Raw genomic sequence first — 12,769 nt, 5'->3', positions numbered from 1 at the left:
AAGTGATGGCGGAGCGTGGAGGGGGTGCGGGGCGGGGCGGGAGCAGGGGGCGGGCGCAGGGGGAGCGGGGCGCAGGGGTGGGGGTATGCCGGGCGGGGCGGACCGGGTCCACGCACCGAGAGGACCTGGACGGAGCGCGCAGGGTGCAGCCGCGGGCCCAGCGGCCACTGCGCCCAGGTCCCCAGCCCCCGCGCCCCCTTCCTCTGCCGCCCCGGCTCCCACCCTCGCAGCAGCTCACCCCACAGCCCCGGCCGGACCCAGGCGCTGCCCTTTCCCAGCCCGCCCGCCCCCTGGCTCCTCCCAACCGCAGCCCCCCGCCCCCGGCGTGGCGCCCCGGGGAGCCCCTGGAGGCCGAGGTTCCGGCCGGAGTCCCAGAGACCCGGCCTCTGGACAGCAGGAGCTCGAGGGACACACTGTCTCTCAGACGCGCGCCATGTCAGGCTCACAGCCCCGCATCCTTGCTCTCAGATGCACACCCACACCTGCCCCGGCGGCGCCACGCAGACACTCCGCCCGCACCGCCTCTTAGCTGCGCGCTCAGCCCCTGGAGACACTGAAACCGAAGGTCACCTCCTCCAGGATCACCAAGCAGTGTTTCCACCTGCTGAGCCCTGCCCACTGCCACATCTCTCACGCTCACACGCGCACACTCACACACTACACTCGCATACACACACACTACGCTCACACTCACGCACTCATACACGCTCACACTACACTCACACACTCACATGCACACACTACGCTCACACCCACACACTACACTCACACGCTCACATGCACTCACACTCACACTACACTCACGCACATGCATGCGCTCACACGCTCACATGTGCACATGTGTCTGATTCCCCTTCTGAAGGAAGAAGGAAGGACCATGTAGGGTCAGATGCACAGAAAGGGAAGCCTTTAAAAACCTCCTCAGGAAGAGTGACTCATCCGTCTGGAAACTGTGATGGCCAGAGGGGCAGACCTGGGCGACTGGGAGGGTGCCGCTGCGGGAGGAAGCGGGAGGCGGCAGGCACAAGAAGTGGGGAGCTCCCAGCCTTTGCTTTTTCTCTTCTTCCTTTGAGCTTCATGAGTCAAGATCTTTATCAGTTGGAGACTTCAATCCCATTTCACAGAAGGAATAACTGACCATTGGGTGGGAGAGAAAAGGCTCAGTGTCCTGGGTCCCAGAGGGAGGCGGCGAGATAACCCAGGAGTGTGGCTCCCCAGCCATGTCCCAGGGCGCCGCCCATGCTGGCCTCACGCAGGCCCCTGCCCAGCAGTGAGGGCCGTAGGGAGGGAAGGAGACAGGGAGATGCCGCTGGGCTGCAGCAAAGCTGGGAGTGGCTGGGGCCCTGCTGTCCAGACAGCCTGGCCCTGTATGTGTGGCTTCGAGGGGCTCCCCTCCTCTGTCTCCTCACAGACCTTTCATGTGGCCTGGCCCTGGGTCCCAGGGTAGGGCAACCTAGCCCCAGATGGAGATCCCTCCTCGTTTCCCGGTCCTATTCCCAGCTCCACCTCCTGCTGTGTAGAGAAGAGGGCAGTGTAGGATGTGCCCAACTCCCCGGGGAATGGAAGTGGAGTCAGGATCTTCCTGGCCCCTCACTCCAGGCTCCCATGTCCGAAGCTCTGGCTAAAGGCTGACGTCTGCTTTCTGCCCACCTCCCCCACCCCCCCCCCCCCCCCCGGCCCAGGCTACTGCTGCTGGGAGAGCCTGACCCTGCCGTGTCTGCCAGGCACGGTGTGTGCCACCCTCAATAGCTGGGCACAGTGCCCGGAATGATGCACCTCAGGCCTGGCCCAGCCAGAGCGGGCTCCTTGTTATTTCTAGGGTAGCCTTCTCTTTTTCAAAGATGAGGGTACCCTCACCAAGGCTAGATCGGGGAACAAACAGGGAAAATGATCCTCTTGCACATATACCCAGATAGGCATGTGGCAGTGGGTCCTCACGTACACATAGGAACACACACATGGACACTTTAGTGCCATCAGTCCCAAGTTCACTCCTGCTCCCCACTTGAACACCCTCATCTATAAACACAAGGAAAGACACAGACACAGAGCTACATAAGCCCAGAGCCACAAACATCCGGAGATACATAAACACACCCCAGTTACACAGACACACAGAGAACATGCCCACCCCCGCCGCCCCGTTTCCAGGGAAACGCACTCCCAAGAATGTCCGGGGTGGGGCCAGGCGGGCGGGCTGGGTGCCTTGCTCCAGGGATGAGACAAGGGAACCCTCAGCGCCTGGAGCCCGGGGAGGGGGTGCTGGGGAGAAGAACACCCATTCCTTTGTGCCTCTGCCCCCCCCTCCCCCGGCTGCCCAGCTCCTGGGACAGGCAAGCCCAGACAAGAAGGCTGTAGGGATGGGGGGAGCAAAAGGGAAGGGGGTTGGGGTCAGAAGAGAGTGGGAGGGTATATAATTGGCAGGGTAGGCTTTTGGCTACACTAGAGTTGGGGGTTATGGGGGTCACAGGAAATGCCTGAGAATTCCATCTTGGCCCAGGCCCTCCCTCCTCTCAGGAAACTAAATGAGGCACTGGCCAGACGGGGCCTCTGTTCCTCCACCCTGCTCACCACACAGAGGAATGTTCTTGCCCATGAGTGTGAGGGGTTGGGAGCTGGGGAGCAAGGGCTGGGCTTTCTCTCGCCTCCTCCGAGCTCTGCTCCTGCCTCCCCTTGCTGCTCAGTCTCACTTCCATGCACCCAGGTCTTGGGAAGATGCTCTCTTTGAAGAAGACTATCAGACGGCATCACCGCCAAAGTCCCAATTCATGGGGCTCCTCCTCTCATCCAGAGTCAGACAGCGGAAGCCCCGAAGGAGACAAGGCTTGCCTGCTGCTGCTGCTGGGCCTGCCTCCCGAAGTCACTGTCCCCGCAACACACTCCCAAGGGCAGGAAGAAGGGAGGAGGGCCAGGTTGGGTCTCCAGGGTCAGCTGTGAGGGGAGGAGCATTTAGAGACCCTGAGGAGTGGGAACAGAGGAGAGAGGGGAACAGTGGCGTTCCACTGCAAAGGAGCTTCCAGCTGGTCAGAGGGGAGAGTCCCCAGAAAGTGGTTCCAGGACACCAGTCCTGCTCAGAGCCAGGTCGGCCGAAGCTCACAGCCTCCTGCGAACCCACCTCTACCCCCTCCACACCTGCTTTTCTCATTCCCTTCCATTGACGCCCAGGCAAACACACTGGTTCTGTCCAAGTGCCACCTGGGCCAACCCCTTCCTGGTCTGCTGGTCACCATAGTAACTGGGGCCCAGTTTCCAAAGCCAGCTCACACAAAGAATGGCCTATTGCTTTGGGAAGCAGGGTGCTAACCATATTCATGACCCCAAAGCTACTATCAACATTTTCTTTTCTCTTTTTGGTATTATTGTTAATCCTCACCTGAGGATACTTTTTCTTTTTCTTTTTTAAAAATATATTTTATTGATTTTTTACAGAGAGGAAAGGAGAGGGATAGAGAGTTAGAAACATCGATGAGAGAGAAACATCGATCAGCTGCCTCCTGCACACTCCCTACCGGGGATGTGCCCGCAACCAAGGTACATGCCCTTGACCGGAATGGAATCTGGGACCCTTGAGTCCGCAGGCTGACGCTCTATCCACTGAGCCAAACCGGTTAGGGCTGAGGATACTTTTTCATTGATTTTTAGAGAGAGTGGAAGGGAGACGGAGAGACAGAGAGAAACGTCAATGAGAGAGAGACACGTTGAATGGCTGCCTCCTGCACGTGCCCCCACTGGGGCTGGAGCCTGCAACTGAAGTACGTGCCCTTGACGGGAATCGAACCTGGGACCCTTGAGTCTGCAGGCTGATGCTCTATCCACTAAGCCAGACTGCCTAGGGCGACGTTTTTTAATAGGAGTGGGCATGTCCCCAGATTTCGCCCTTCCCCATCCCTGTCAGGGGGGGTGTCCTCCTCTCCCCACCTCTCCAGCTTTCCAGAGCACAGCTCCCTCTGGCATCCAGGACAGTGCCATTGTGCCCCCACGCTGCTCCAAAGGCTCTCGCCTAACAACCACTGGCGACCACCACCAGGCTCCCCATGCCCTGTGATCGCAGGAACGGGCTTCGCTTCTCTCCCGAGGACGGAGGGAGGAAGGATGAGGGTGGCCAGAGAAGAAAAGCAGGATGAAGACAAGTCTGGCAGCCAGAGTCTGGGTCGGGCACATCAGATGCAGCTGAACACCCCACCTCCAACAGGGCAGTTACCATGGCAACCACCCTGCAGGCTTCCCCTGCACCTATCACGCACAAGCTTTGAAACCAGGACCCCCTCTGCTAGGAGGTGTCACTTACCCTGAGTGAGCCGGGTGGGCTGCCGGACAGGGAGCCCGTCAATGGCACAGGCATTGCCGCACGGGTAGAGGGTGAGGGTACCCCGCAGGTTCTCTATGTAGCAGTGCTCGGGAGCCAGGCCCGGCCCCTGCAGGGCAATGTCCTTGGCCGCAGAGCCAATCACTGTTCTCCCTAAAGACAGGAGGCAAACTGAGTCAGAGGGTTTGCCCAGCCCCAGGAGGCAGACAGGGCAAGGAGGACTGTGAAGGAAATGGGCTTCCACCTCCTACTCCAGGAAGGATCCCTGCCCCGCTGCCCCTTGGGGCCCCTTTGCCTGGGGGAAAGTCTGTGGTAGGAGCTCTTCTCAGGCAGAGAAAAGTCTGGACCAAAGATGGGACCCAGAGGGCACAGCAGGATCCAGACCCCACACCGAGCAGAGAAGGGCACTTCTTTCCTGCACACCCTCCTTAGGCACCCCCCCACCCAGCTGGTCATCTCCTTCATCATCCTCCCCTCTCTTTTCTTTTTTTTTTTTTTAAATATATTTTTATTGATTTTTTACAGAGAGGAAGGGAGAGAAATAGAGAGTTAGAAACATCGATGAGAGAGAAACATCGATCAGCTGCCTCCTGCACAGCTCCCACTGGGGATGTGCCTGCAACCCAAGTACATGCCCTTGACCGGAATCGAACCCGGGACCCGTCAGTCCGCAGGCCGACGCTCTATCCACTGAGCCAAACCGGTTTTGGCCTCCCCTCTCTTTTCTTCTGAGTTTCCCTCTCTCCTTCTCTCCCTCCTTCTGCCACCTGCAGCCCTTGCCCTCCCTTCACTCCCTCTCTCTCCAGTGCGGCCTCTCCCCTCACTGCTTCTGCCTGCGCAGACCCTCCCCTGGCAGAGCCCCCAGGCCTGGTATTTGCAGAATGTGGGGAATGTCGCATCACCCAGGCAACCAGTGCAACCATGAGGGAAGAGGACCCCGAGATGTGCAGGGCTGTGCCAGGGCCTTATCTTGCATGGGAGCTCTGCCCCTACTTCCATCTCTCCCTTCTGCACTGGTACCTGCTCCCAGGCCAGGAACCGCCCGGGAGCGGGCCCCTCGCTTCTGGGCCATCCTGGTTGCCAAGAGCACTGTGCTCTCCTGTTTCAGCGCGCTCCTCCTTGTGTCTAAAGGGATCTCTAATCCTCATCATGCAGCCAGGTTATCAACCAGAGGGGGCAGGCCGTCTGGGAGGCAGAGGCCAGGGAAGCAAACTGGGGGGTGGCACCGCCTCCCATTTGGGGGAGCTGACCACTGCCAGCAGATAGCAGAAGGGCTCCAGCACATGCCTGGGCCCCAGGGCAGGGATGTACGGACAGAGGGGCCTGACTTACCTTCCTCCAGCGGCACCAGGGTGATTGCTGTGCTGAGCCGCCCACTGCCCAGGCTCACTAGGTGGGGCTTGTCCGTCTGCACCTTCAGCCCTTTGCCCGTCTCAATCAGGTCCAAGGGGCCTTTCTGCGGGCAGGGCGGGCGGGAGGTGAGCTCAGCAGAGACCCCAGGCCAGACCTCACCGCCCAGCCACACTCCCTCCAGCACCCTCACTGGCCTCACTCTCTCCAAAGGACTCTGAGGCGGGGAGAGGGTTAGCGCACAAGCTTGCACAGAGCACTATTCCACCAAAGTGTCATTAGATCTGAATCTAGGCCACTAGCTCGTCCCACCAGATTTATCTCAAGTCTTGGCTTAACTGCCCCTTTTGTCTATTAAGACAGAAACAAGGAGAAAGTAAGGGGAGTGGGGAGGCCCTGGGTGAGAGGAGGGGGGTACTGGAGAGAAGGGCCAATCAGGGCTTGTCCGGCATGCCCTGCCTCAGTGCCTAGAGCATCAGCCTTCGGACCAAAGGGTCCTGGGTTCGATTCTGATCAAGGGCACATACCTTGTTTGCAGTCTCCTCCCCAGCCCTGGCCCTGGTCAGGGTGCATGCAGGAGGCAACCAATCGATGTGTTTCTCTCACATCGATGTTTCTCTCTGTCTCTCCCTCTCTCTTTCACTCTCTCTAAAAGAACAATGGAAAAATATCCTTGGGTGAGGATTAACAGGAAAAAAAAAGGTAAGTTCACAGACTCGTTTGTGGCAATCCACTTGGCCAGCGCTTGTCTCTGTTAAACTAAATCACGAGAGGGCAGAGGCGGGATTAAGGAGGGGAATACAGCTCAGAGTCCACCTGAAAACCCTTCCTGGTTTTCAAAGAGTATTTTCTGGGTAAACCCATTAACCCGGTTCAGATAAAGACTTGGCTGTTGATAGGCTCGGGGCGTGGGAAGCGAGAGAGGAACTGCTGTTCTCATTCTTGGGCCGGGACCACGGGTGGACAGAGGAGGCGAACTCATCTTCACCAGCAGCCCTCTTGCCCCAGGGCCGACCCAGCTCACCTGCACCATTGCTGGGGTCTTGCATCCAGGACCCACCTGGTTCCTGGTGAACGTGTCCATGGTCTTGATCTCTCGAGCTCCTGGGGACACAGCAGACAGCAGGTGAGGTGGAGGCAGGGCAGGAAAGGGGAAGGGGCAGGTTCTGGGGCGGGCTCTGTGGCGGGCACTGCCATCGTCACTCCCAGCTCCTGATGCTGCAGGAGGCGTGGGGGAGGCAGTGCGTCTCCAGCCACAGCAGGGCTCCCGCCCCACACCAGGCCTGGCCCTTGCCCCCAGAACCACAGAAAGCCCTGGAAGGCCCAGCCTGCATTTCTGTGCTTCCCTACCGCGGACACCCAGCACCAGGTTGTGGCCGTTGAGGACCCTCAGACACCGGAGCTGAAGCGGGGTGGGAAAATCTACCCGAGTGGGAGCAGGGGAACCCAAGGAGCCCCTCCCAGGACACTGGCAGCCAGAGGGCACCAGGTGGGCAGCAGGGCTGAGCTAGGAGCTCCCCCCTTTCTTCTCCTTTTGTCTCTTTTCCCAGGTGGCCTCATAGGATCTTTTCTCTTTCTTTTTCTTTTTTTTTAACTTTTATTTATTGATTTGAGGGAGAGGAAGGAAGAGAGAGAAATAAAGAGAGAAAGAGAGAGAGAGAGGGAGGGAGGGAGGGAAGGAGAGAGAGAGAGAGAGAGAGAGAGAGAGAGAGAGAGAGAGAGAAATTGAGATTTGCTGTCCCACTTATGCAGTCATTGGTTGATTCTTGTATGTGCTGACCTGGGATTGAACCTGAAACCTCAAGTATCTGGACAACCCTCTAACCAGCTGAGCTACCGGTGAAGGCCAGGATCTTTAAAGGAAACAAGAAAATTCAACCAGAACGTTAATAAATATTTGCTGGGGAAACTCCCCCGGCCGGTGTGGCTCAGTGATTGAGCGTTGACCCTATGAACCAGGAGGTCACGGTTCAGTCAGGGCACAGGCCCGGGTTGCGGGCTCGATCCCCAGTGTGGGGCGTGCAGGAGGCAGCTGATCAGTGATTCTCTCTCGTCAATGATGTTTCTATCTCTCTCTCCCTCTCCCTTCCTTTCTAAAATCAAGAAAGATACCTTTAGAAGAAAAAAAAGAAAAAAGAAAACTCAACCATTCTTTCTATCTCTGTAAGTCTCAACTCCTGCACCCTCTCTTCTCCAGAAAGCAATCTCCCCCCAGCGTAATCAGAAAAACACACACAAACCTCAGTGGTGACTAATATTGGGAATATAGGACTCGGGACCGGAACCTGAGTTGGTGCCATAGGAAGTGTAGGTCCTTAGGGCCAGGCGGGAAATAGACCCAGAGCCAGAGCCTCGAGAGCCCACCCTCTTCCTCTCTGGTCACATGTCTGGTACCTGAGAGCAGGAAGGAGCACCTCTGGGGACTAATGTGCACCCCGTGCCCATCCCTTGACCAGCTTGCTGATGGGAGGACGTGTTTGCTGCTGACACGTCCTGGGAAGCTGAGGAGAACGTGGCTGCCGGCAGGATCCCCTCCACCCTCTGCCAGCATCGCTGGTGCTGACAGAGAAGTCAGTAGGGCAGGAGCCACATCCCAGGGAGTGCCTGCCCCGGCAGTGGGGCGAGGGCAGTTACCCATTTCACCCTCCCAGCGCACCTGCCAGGTGTCATCTCGGCCACCATCTCCACCTCAGCTGGGGGAAGAGAGGCCAGGCCAGAACAGCGCCTGGGCCCACCCCCAGTCTGCCTGGGGAGAGGGAAGGCAAAGGCCGTTAACCCGCACCAAGGCCAATTTGGCATGGCACCTCCCAGGGGATCTGGTGACAGGAAACACTTTCCAGGGACAGAGGGTACCATACTGTTTCTCTCAACTCAGGGAAACCCGTCGGCATTCTGGGCGGGAGGAGAGGCAAGAGACCATGGGTTGAGAATGGGTAGTTCCTATAAAAGCAGGGGTAAGGAAAACAAAACATAAAGGTGAGGGAAAGGCACATCACTTAGTATCTAACCCTGTTCTTTTATATATATTTATTTTTTTATTGATTTCAGAGAGGAAGGGAGAGGGAGTGGGAGATAGAAACATCATTGATGAGAGAGAATCACACTGATCGGCTGCCTCCTGCACGTCCCACACTGGGGATCCAGCCCAAAACCCGGGCATGTGCCCTGACTGGGAATCGAACCCTGACCTCCTGGTTCATAGGTCGATGCTCAACCATTGAGCCACGCCGGCTGGGCTTACTCTGTTCTTTATCATTTATTAGCTGTGAGCTCTTGGACAAGTTACTTAACTTGTCTCTGTCAGGTCATTCTCTATAAAACTGGAATAATGATTTTTAAAAAGGTAGGGATTCAGTGTTTGCCTAGAATGGGGAGGGACTAATAAATAAATGGACACAAGATTTCTTTCTTGCCCAATAGGAATACTCTAAAACTAAATTGTGATGATGGCTGCGCAACTCTGTAAATATACTAAAAATAATCGAATGTGCACTTAAATTAAGTGAATGTTTTTTTTAAAAATATATTTTATTGATTTTTTACAGAGAGGAAGGGAGAGGGATAGAGAGTTAGAAACATCGATGGGAGAGAAACATCGATCAGCTGCCTCCTGCACACCGCCCACTGGGGATGTCCCTGCAACCAAGGTACATGGCCTTGACTGGAATCAAACCTGGAACCCTTGAGTCAGCAGGCCGACGCTCTATCCACTGAGCCAAACCGGTTTAGGCCAAATTAAGTGAATCTTATGGTATATACATCACACCTCCATAAAACTGTTAGTTTAGAAAAAGACTGTCTGGAGATTCAGGTTTTTATTAAATGAGACGCTGTGAAGTGCAGAGCACTATAAACAACAGACAAATATAAAGTTACTACTGTGTTTCATGACCTTGAACAAGTCCCTTCACCTCCGTGGGCCTCAGTTTCTTCATCTGTCCAACGTGTCACTATTACCTTGCGAGGCAGCTGTGGGTACGCTCGCTTATTTAAACCAAAAATTTTCAAGTGAACGCCCTAGCGGTTTGGCTCAGTGATGTCTAAGCCTGCGAACTGAAGGGTCCTGGGTTCGAGCCCATGTGCCCGGGTTCTGGACTCGCTCTCCGTGCAGGAGGCAGCCGATCCATGATTCTCTCTCATCATGGATGTTTCTCTCTCTCTCTCCCTCTCCCTTCCTCTCTGAAATCAATAAAAATAGATTTCAATTTCTTTTCAAGTGAAGATAAAGATTGTGAAGGGGTGAGGCTGAGGGAACCAGGCGAGGCGAGGCGAGAAGAGAAGGGAATGAGGAGAGGAGAGGAGAGGGAGCGGTAGGGAGAGAGGCGCATAGGAAGATGGGCGCATGGGGGTGCGCGGCTGTGGCCGGCGGGACACCTGGTCAGGTGCGGAGGGAGGAAAGGTACCCCAGGGCCCGCGAATCCGAGCTCCGCAGGCGGGGCTTTGACGAGGGCGGGGAGCCGCCACCTGGGGGCGCCCGGACCGCACCCCGGGCCCGGGGGGCCGACCCGCCTCCCTCCGACGGGCCGCCGGGACCCGGCGGTACACCCACCCGCCCGCCCCCGAGCCTCCGGGCCTTTGGTGGGGGGAACCCCGCCTCTCCTCTCGGCCAAAAAGCCCCAGCGGCCGGGGCTCCGGTCGGGCGGGGAGGGCGGGGCGCCGGGCGCAGAGGCTGGGCGTCCGCGAGTGACCCCCGTGGGCTTGACCGGGCCACTGCCGCCTCAGGGCCCCACGGGCTCCGCGCCCCGCCCGGTCCCCAGCCTCCGCTCCCGTGCGCCGCCCAGAGGGGGGCGAGGGAAAGGAGGAAACTGAGGCTGGGAGCCCGGGGGCGGGAGCGCGGGAGGAGGGGCAGGAGGGGGGAGACTGAGCGGGAGGGGTCCCCGAGGGTCTGGGCCGCGGCCGAAGCACCGAGGGGACCGCGGGGAGGGGCGCGGGGGCTGGAAGGCAGCGGCCGGGGCGGCCAGGGGTCCCCGCCGTGGGGAGGGCCAGCAGGCGGGGCCCCGACCTCACTACCGCGGGTGGGGGGGGTGGGGTGGGGGGGGTGGGGGGCGGGAGAGCGCCCTCTCCCACGGCCCGGGCGGGGGCCGCCAGGTGGGACAAGGCCGCAGTGTTGGGCGCCGCCCGCCCGGGACAAGCGGCCTTTCTCTGCGGAGCGAGGAGAAGGCGCCGCTTGTTTGCGCGCGGGGGACACGCGGCCCAGACCCCCCCGCGCCCCGCGGAGCAGCTGCCGGGAGGGGCGCGCGTGTCCGAGGGCCGCGGGGACTGCGTGGGCGCGGGGTGCAGGGGGCGGAGTGGGCTCCACGCGGTCCGGGCCGAGAGAGACGGGGCGCGCGTGGGTGCCGCCGCGGGGCGCGGGCGCGGGGGGACCTCTGACGTGTGGGAGCCGCCTGTGTGGCCGCCGCGATGACTCAGCCTCGGGCAGCGTCGGCACCGCTGAGCTAACGGACCCGAAGGCAGCCGCGCCCGGCGCCGGGGCCCCGCTCGCCCCCGCCGGGCGGAAGGCCCTGACCCTCCCCGCCGGCGCCCCCGCCCGGCTCCTCGGAGCAGCCCGGGTGGAGGGGCTCGGGCCGCGCTCCAGGGAACCCCGAGGGGACAGGATCGGGCTGCGCGCGTAGCCAGGCGCTGGGGCTCTCCCGGTGCCCCGTCCCGCCTCCCGGACGCCAAAGAACGTGGGGCCTCGGGGGAGGCTGGGAGGTCCCAGACGCGCTCCCCATGTTCTGAGTCCACCCAGGAGTCCCTCCCGGACCCCCAGCCTCCGAGCGGCCTCGCATCCCCTCCTGGTCCCTCGGGGCGGCCCGACCGGAATGGGAGCGGAGATGCCCCAGGGGGCCCCCTCCCGGTGCAGGGCTCTCAGTCCTGCCGTGGGCAAGAGCGGGGTGGCGGCGGGGCTCAGACGGAAGGGACCCGAGTGTCGTCGGCTCGTCTGGGGGCCCGCGGCACGTCTGGACGGGGTGGGTCCAGCGCCCCTCCTGGGGCAGAGCGCTAGGGCTCCCCCTGGCGGCGGCGCGGGGGGGGGCAGAAGAGCGCGACTCGCAGAGTGGCTGGCCCACTCCCCACAGAGCCCCTTCGCCCCACGCACTCCCCTGCCTCCCCCCGTGGGCTTCTTCCGGGCCCCCCAGCCCAGAGCTTATCTGAGGGCTCCGCCAGGCCTGGACCCGCGCAGCACGCGGAACCCGCGGGCGTAGGGGGAGAGGGTGTCCTTACCTCGAGGAGAGGGCGCGCCGGCCCCGGGTCTGGCCAGGCCGCGCGGCCCCAGACCGGACGCTGTTGCTTTTCCCCGGGAGCCCGCTGAGTAGGTGGAGAAGGAGCGGCCCCGCCCCTCCGGCTAGTCCCGCCCCCGGCCCCCGGCCCGCGTCCGGTCGGCTAGGCCAGCGGGAGAAGACGCCCTTGTGGGTCCGGAGCCCAAGGTCCACCCCCCCTTTCCCATAGCAGCACCCCCACCCTCGCCTGCACAGCGACCGCTTTGTTCCTTTCTGCAGCTGGGCTCTCCACCACCCCGCACCCTTCTCCCCTCCCCTCCCCGCCCCTCTGACCACTCTCCAACCCTAGGCTTCAAGGCTCTTCTGAGGGTGTTTTTGACAGTTTCTCTCTCCCCTGTGCCCCCTCTTTTCCCGTTTTAACCTTAGCTGCCTGGATCTCCATGGGCTCCTAGGGAACCTCCCGGTCCCGGCCCTTCAGCGTACTCCGCACCCGCTCCAGAACATTTGCTGCGGGGACCCTGTCACCCCTTATCCTCACCCTCTTCCAAGTCCCACCGTGAAGAGCTGTAAGTGGGGTCGATAACCCTGCGCATCAGGCTTCACGGTTTCTCATGTGCGAGGGCCACGCAGGCTGTAAACACAAGCTTCATGTTGCTCCCTCGCCCCAACCTCCCGGGGACAATCGGGAGACAAGCTGTAGAATAGTTGCGCGTGCTATCCTAGAGCAGTTTGGGTTTCTGTAGGAGCAGGGGAGAAAATAAGGGAGAAAAGGGGGGTCTAAGCACCTAAGAGTAGCCTAGAAACAGCCTGAAGTCATTCTTCAACCCCCACCCCGAAACCCAACACTGACAGTGGATCCTTACCTGGCGAGGCCAGCTCCTGCCCCAAGAGGCTGACTGGGAGGCCCTGGGGAGCT

At 60.0% G+C, this 12,769-nt stretch overlaps 1 protein-coding gene across 1 annotated transcript in view; it reads right to left on the bottom strand.

The window, feature by feature from the left end:
* Positions 1–11,938, bottom strand: part of PHLDB1 (pleckstrin homology like domain family B member 1) — a 49,634-nt gene extending 37,696 nt beyond the window's left edge. Inside the window, 4 exon segments of the mRNA XM_070426185.1 lie at positions 4,289–4,459; positions 5,639–5,762; positions 6,681–6,760; positions 11,858–11,938. Coding sequence (XP_070282286.1) covers positions 4,289–4,459; positions 5,639–5,762; positions 6,681–6,740 — 355 coding nt within the window. The 5' untranslated portion in view covers positions 6,741–6,760; positions 11,858–11,938.
* Positions 11,939–12,769: the final 831 nt, after the last annotated feature.

The sequence above is a fragment of the Myotis yumanensis genome, unplaced genomic scaffold, assembly GCF_028538775.1.
Source record: "Myotis yumanensis isolate MYYU_CA2020_CCGP unplaced genomic scaffold, mMyoYum1.0.hap1 SCAF_10, whole genome shotgun sequence".
In the NCBI taxonomy this organism is placed as follows: Eukaryota; Metazoa; Chordata; class Mammalia; order Chiroptera; family Vespertilionidae; genus Myotis; species Myotis yumanensis.
Note: the sequence above shows the minus strand (reverse complement) of the source record. Positions and strands in the feature narration are given on the sequence as shown.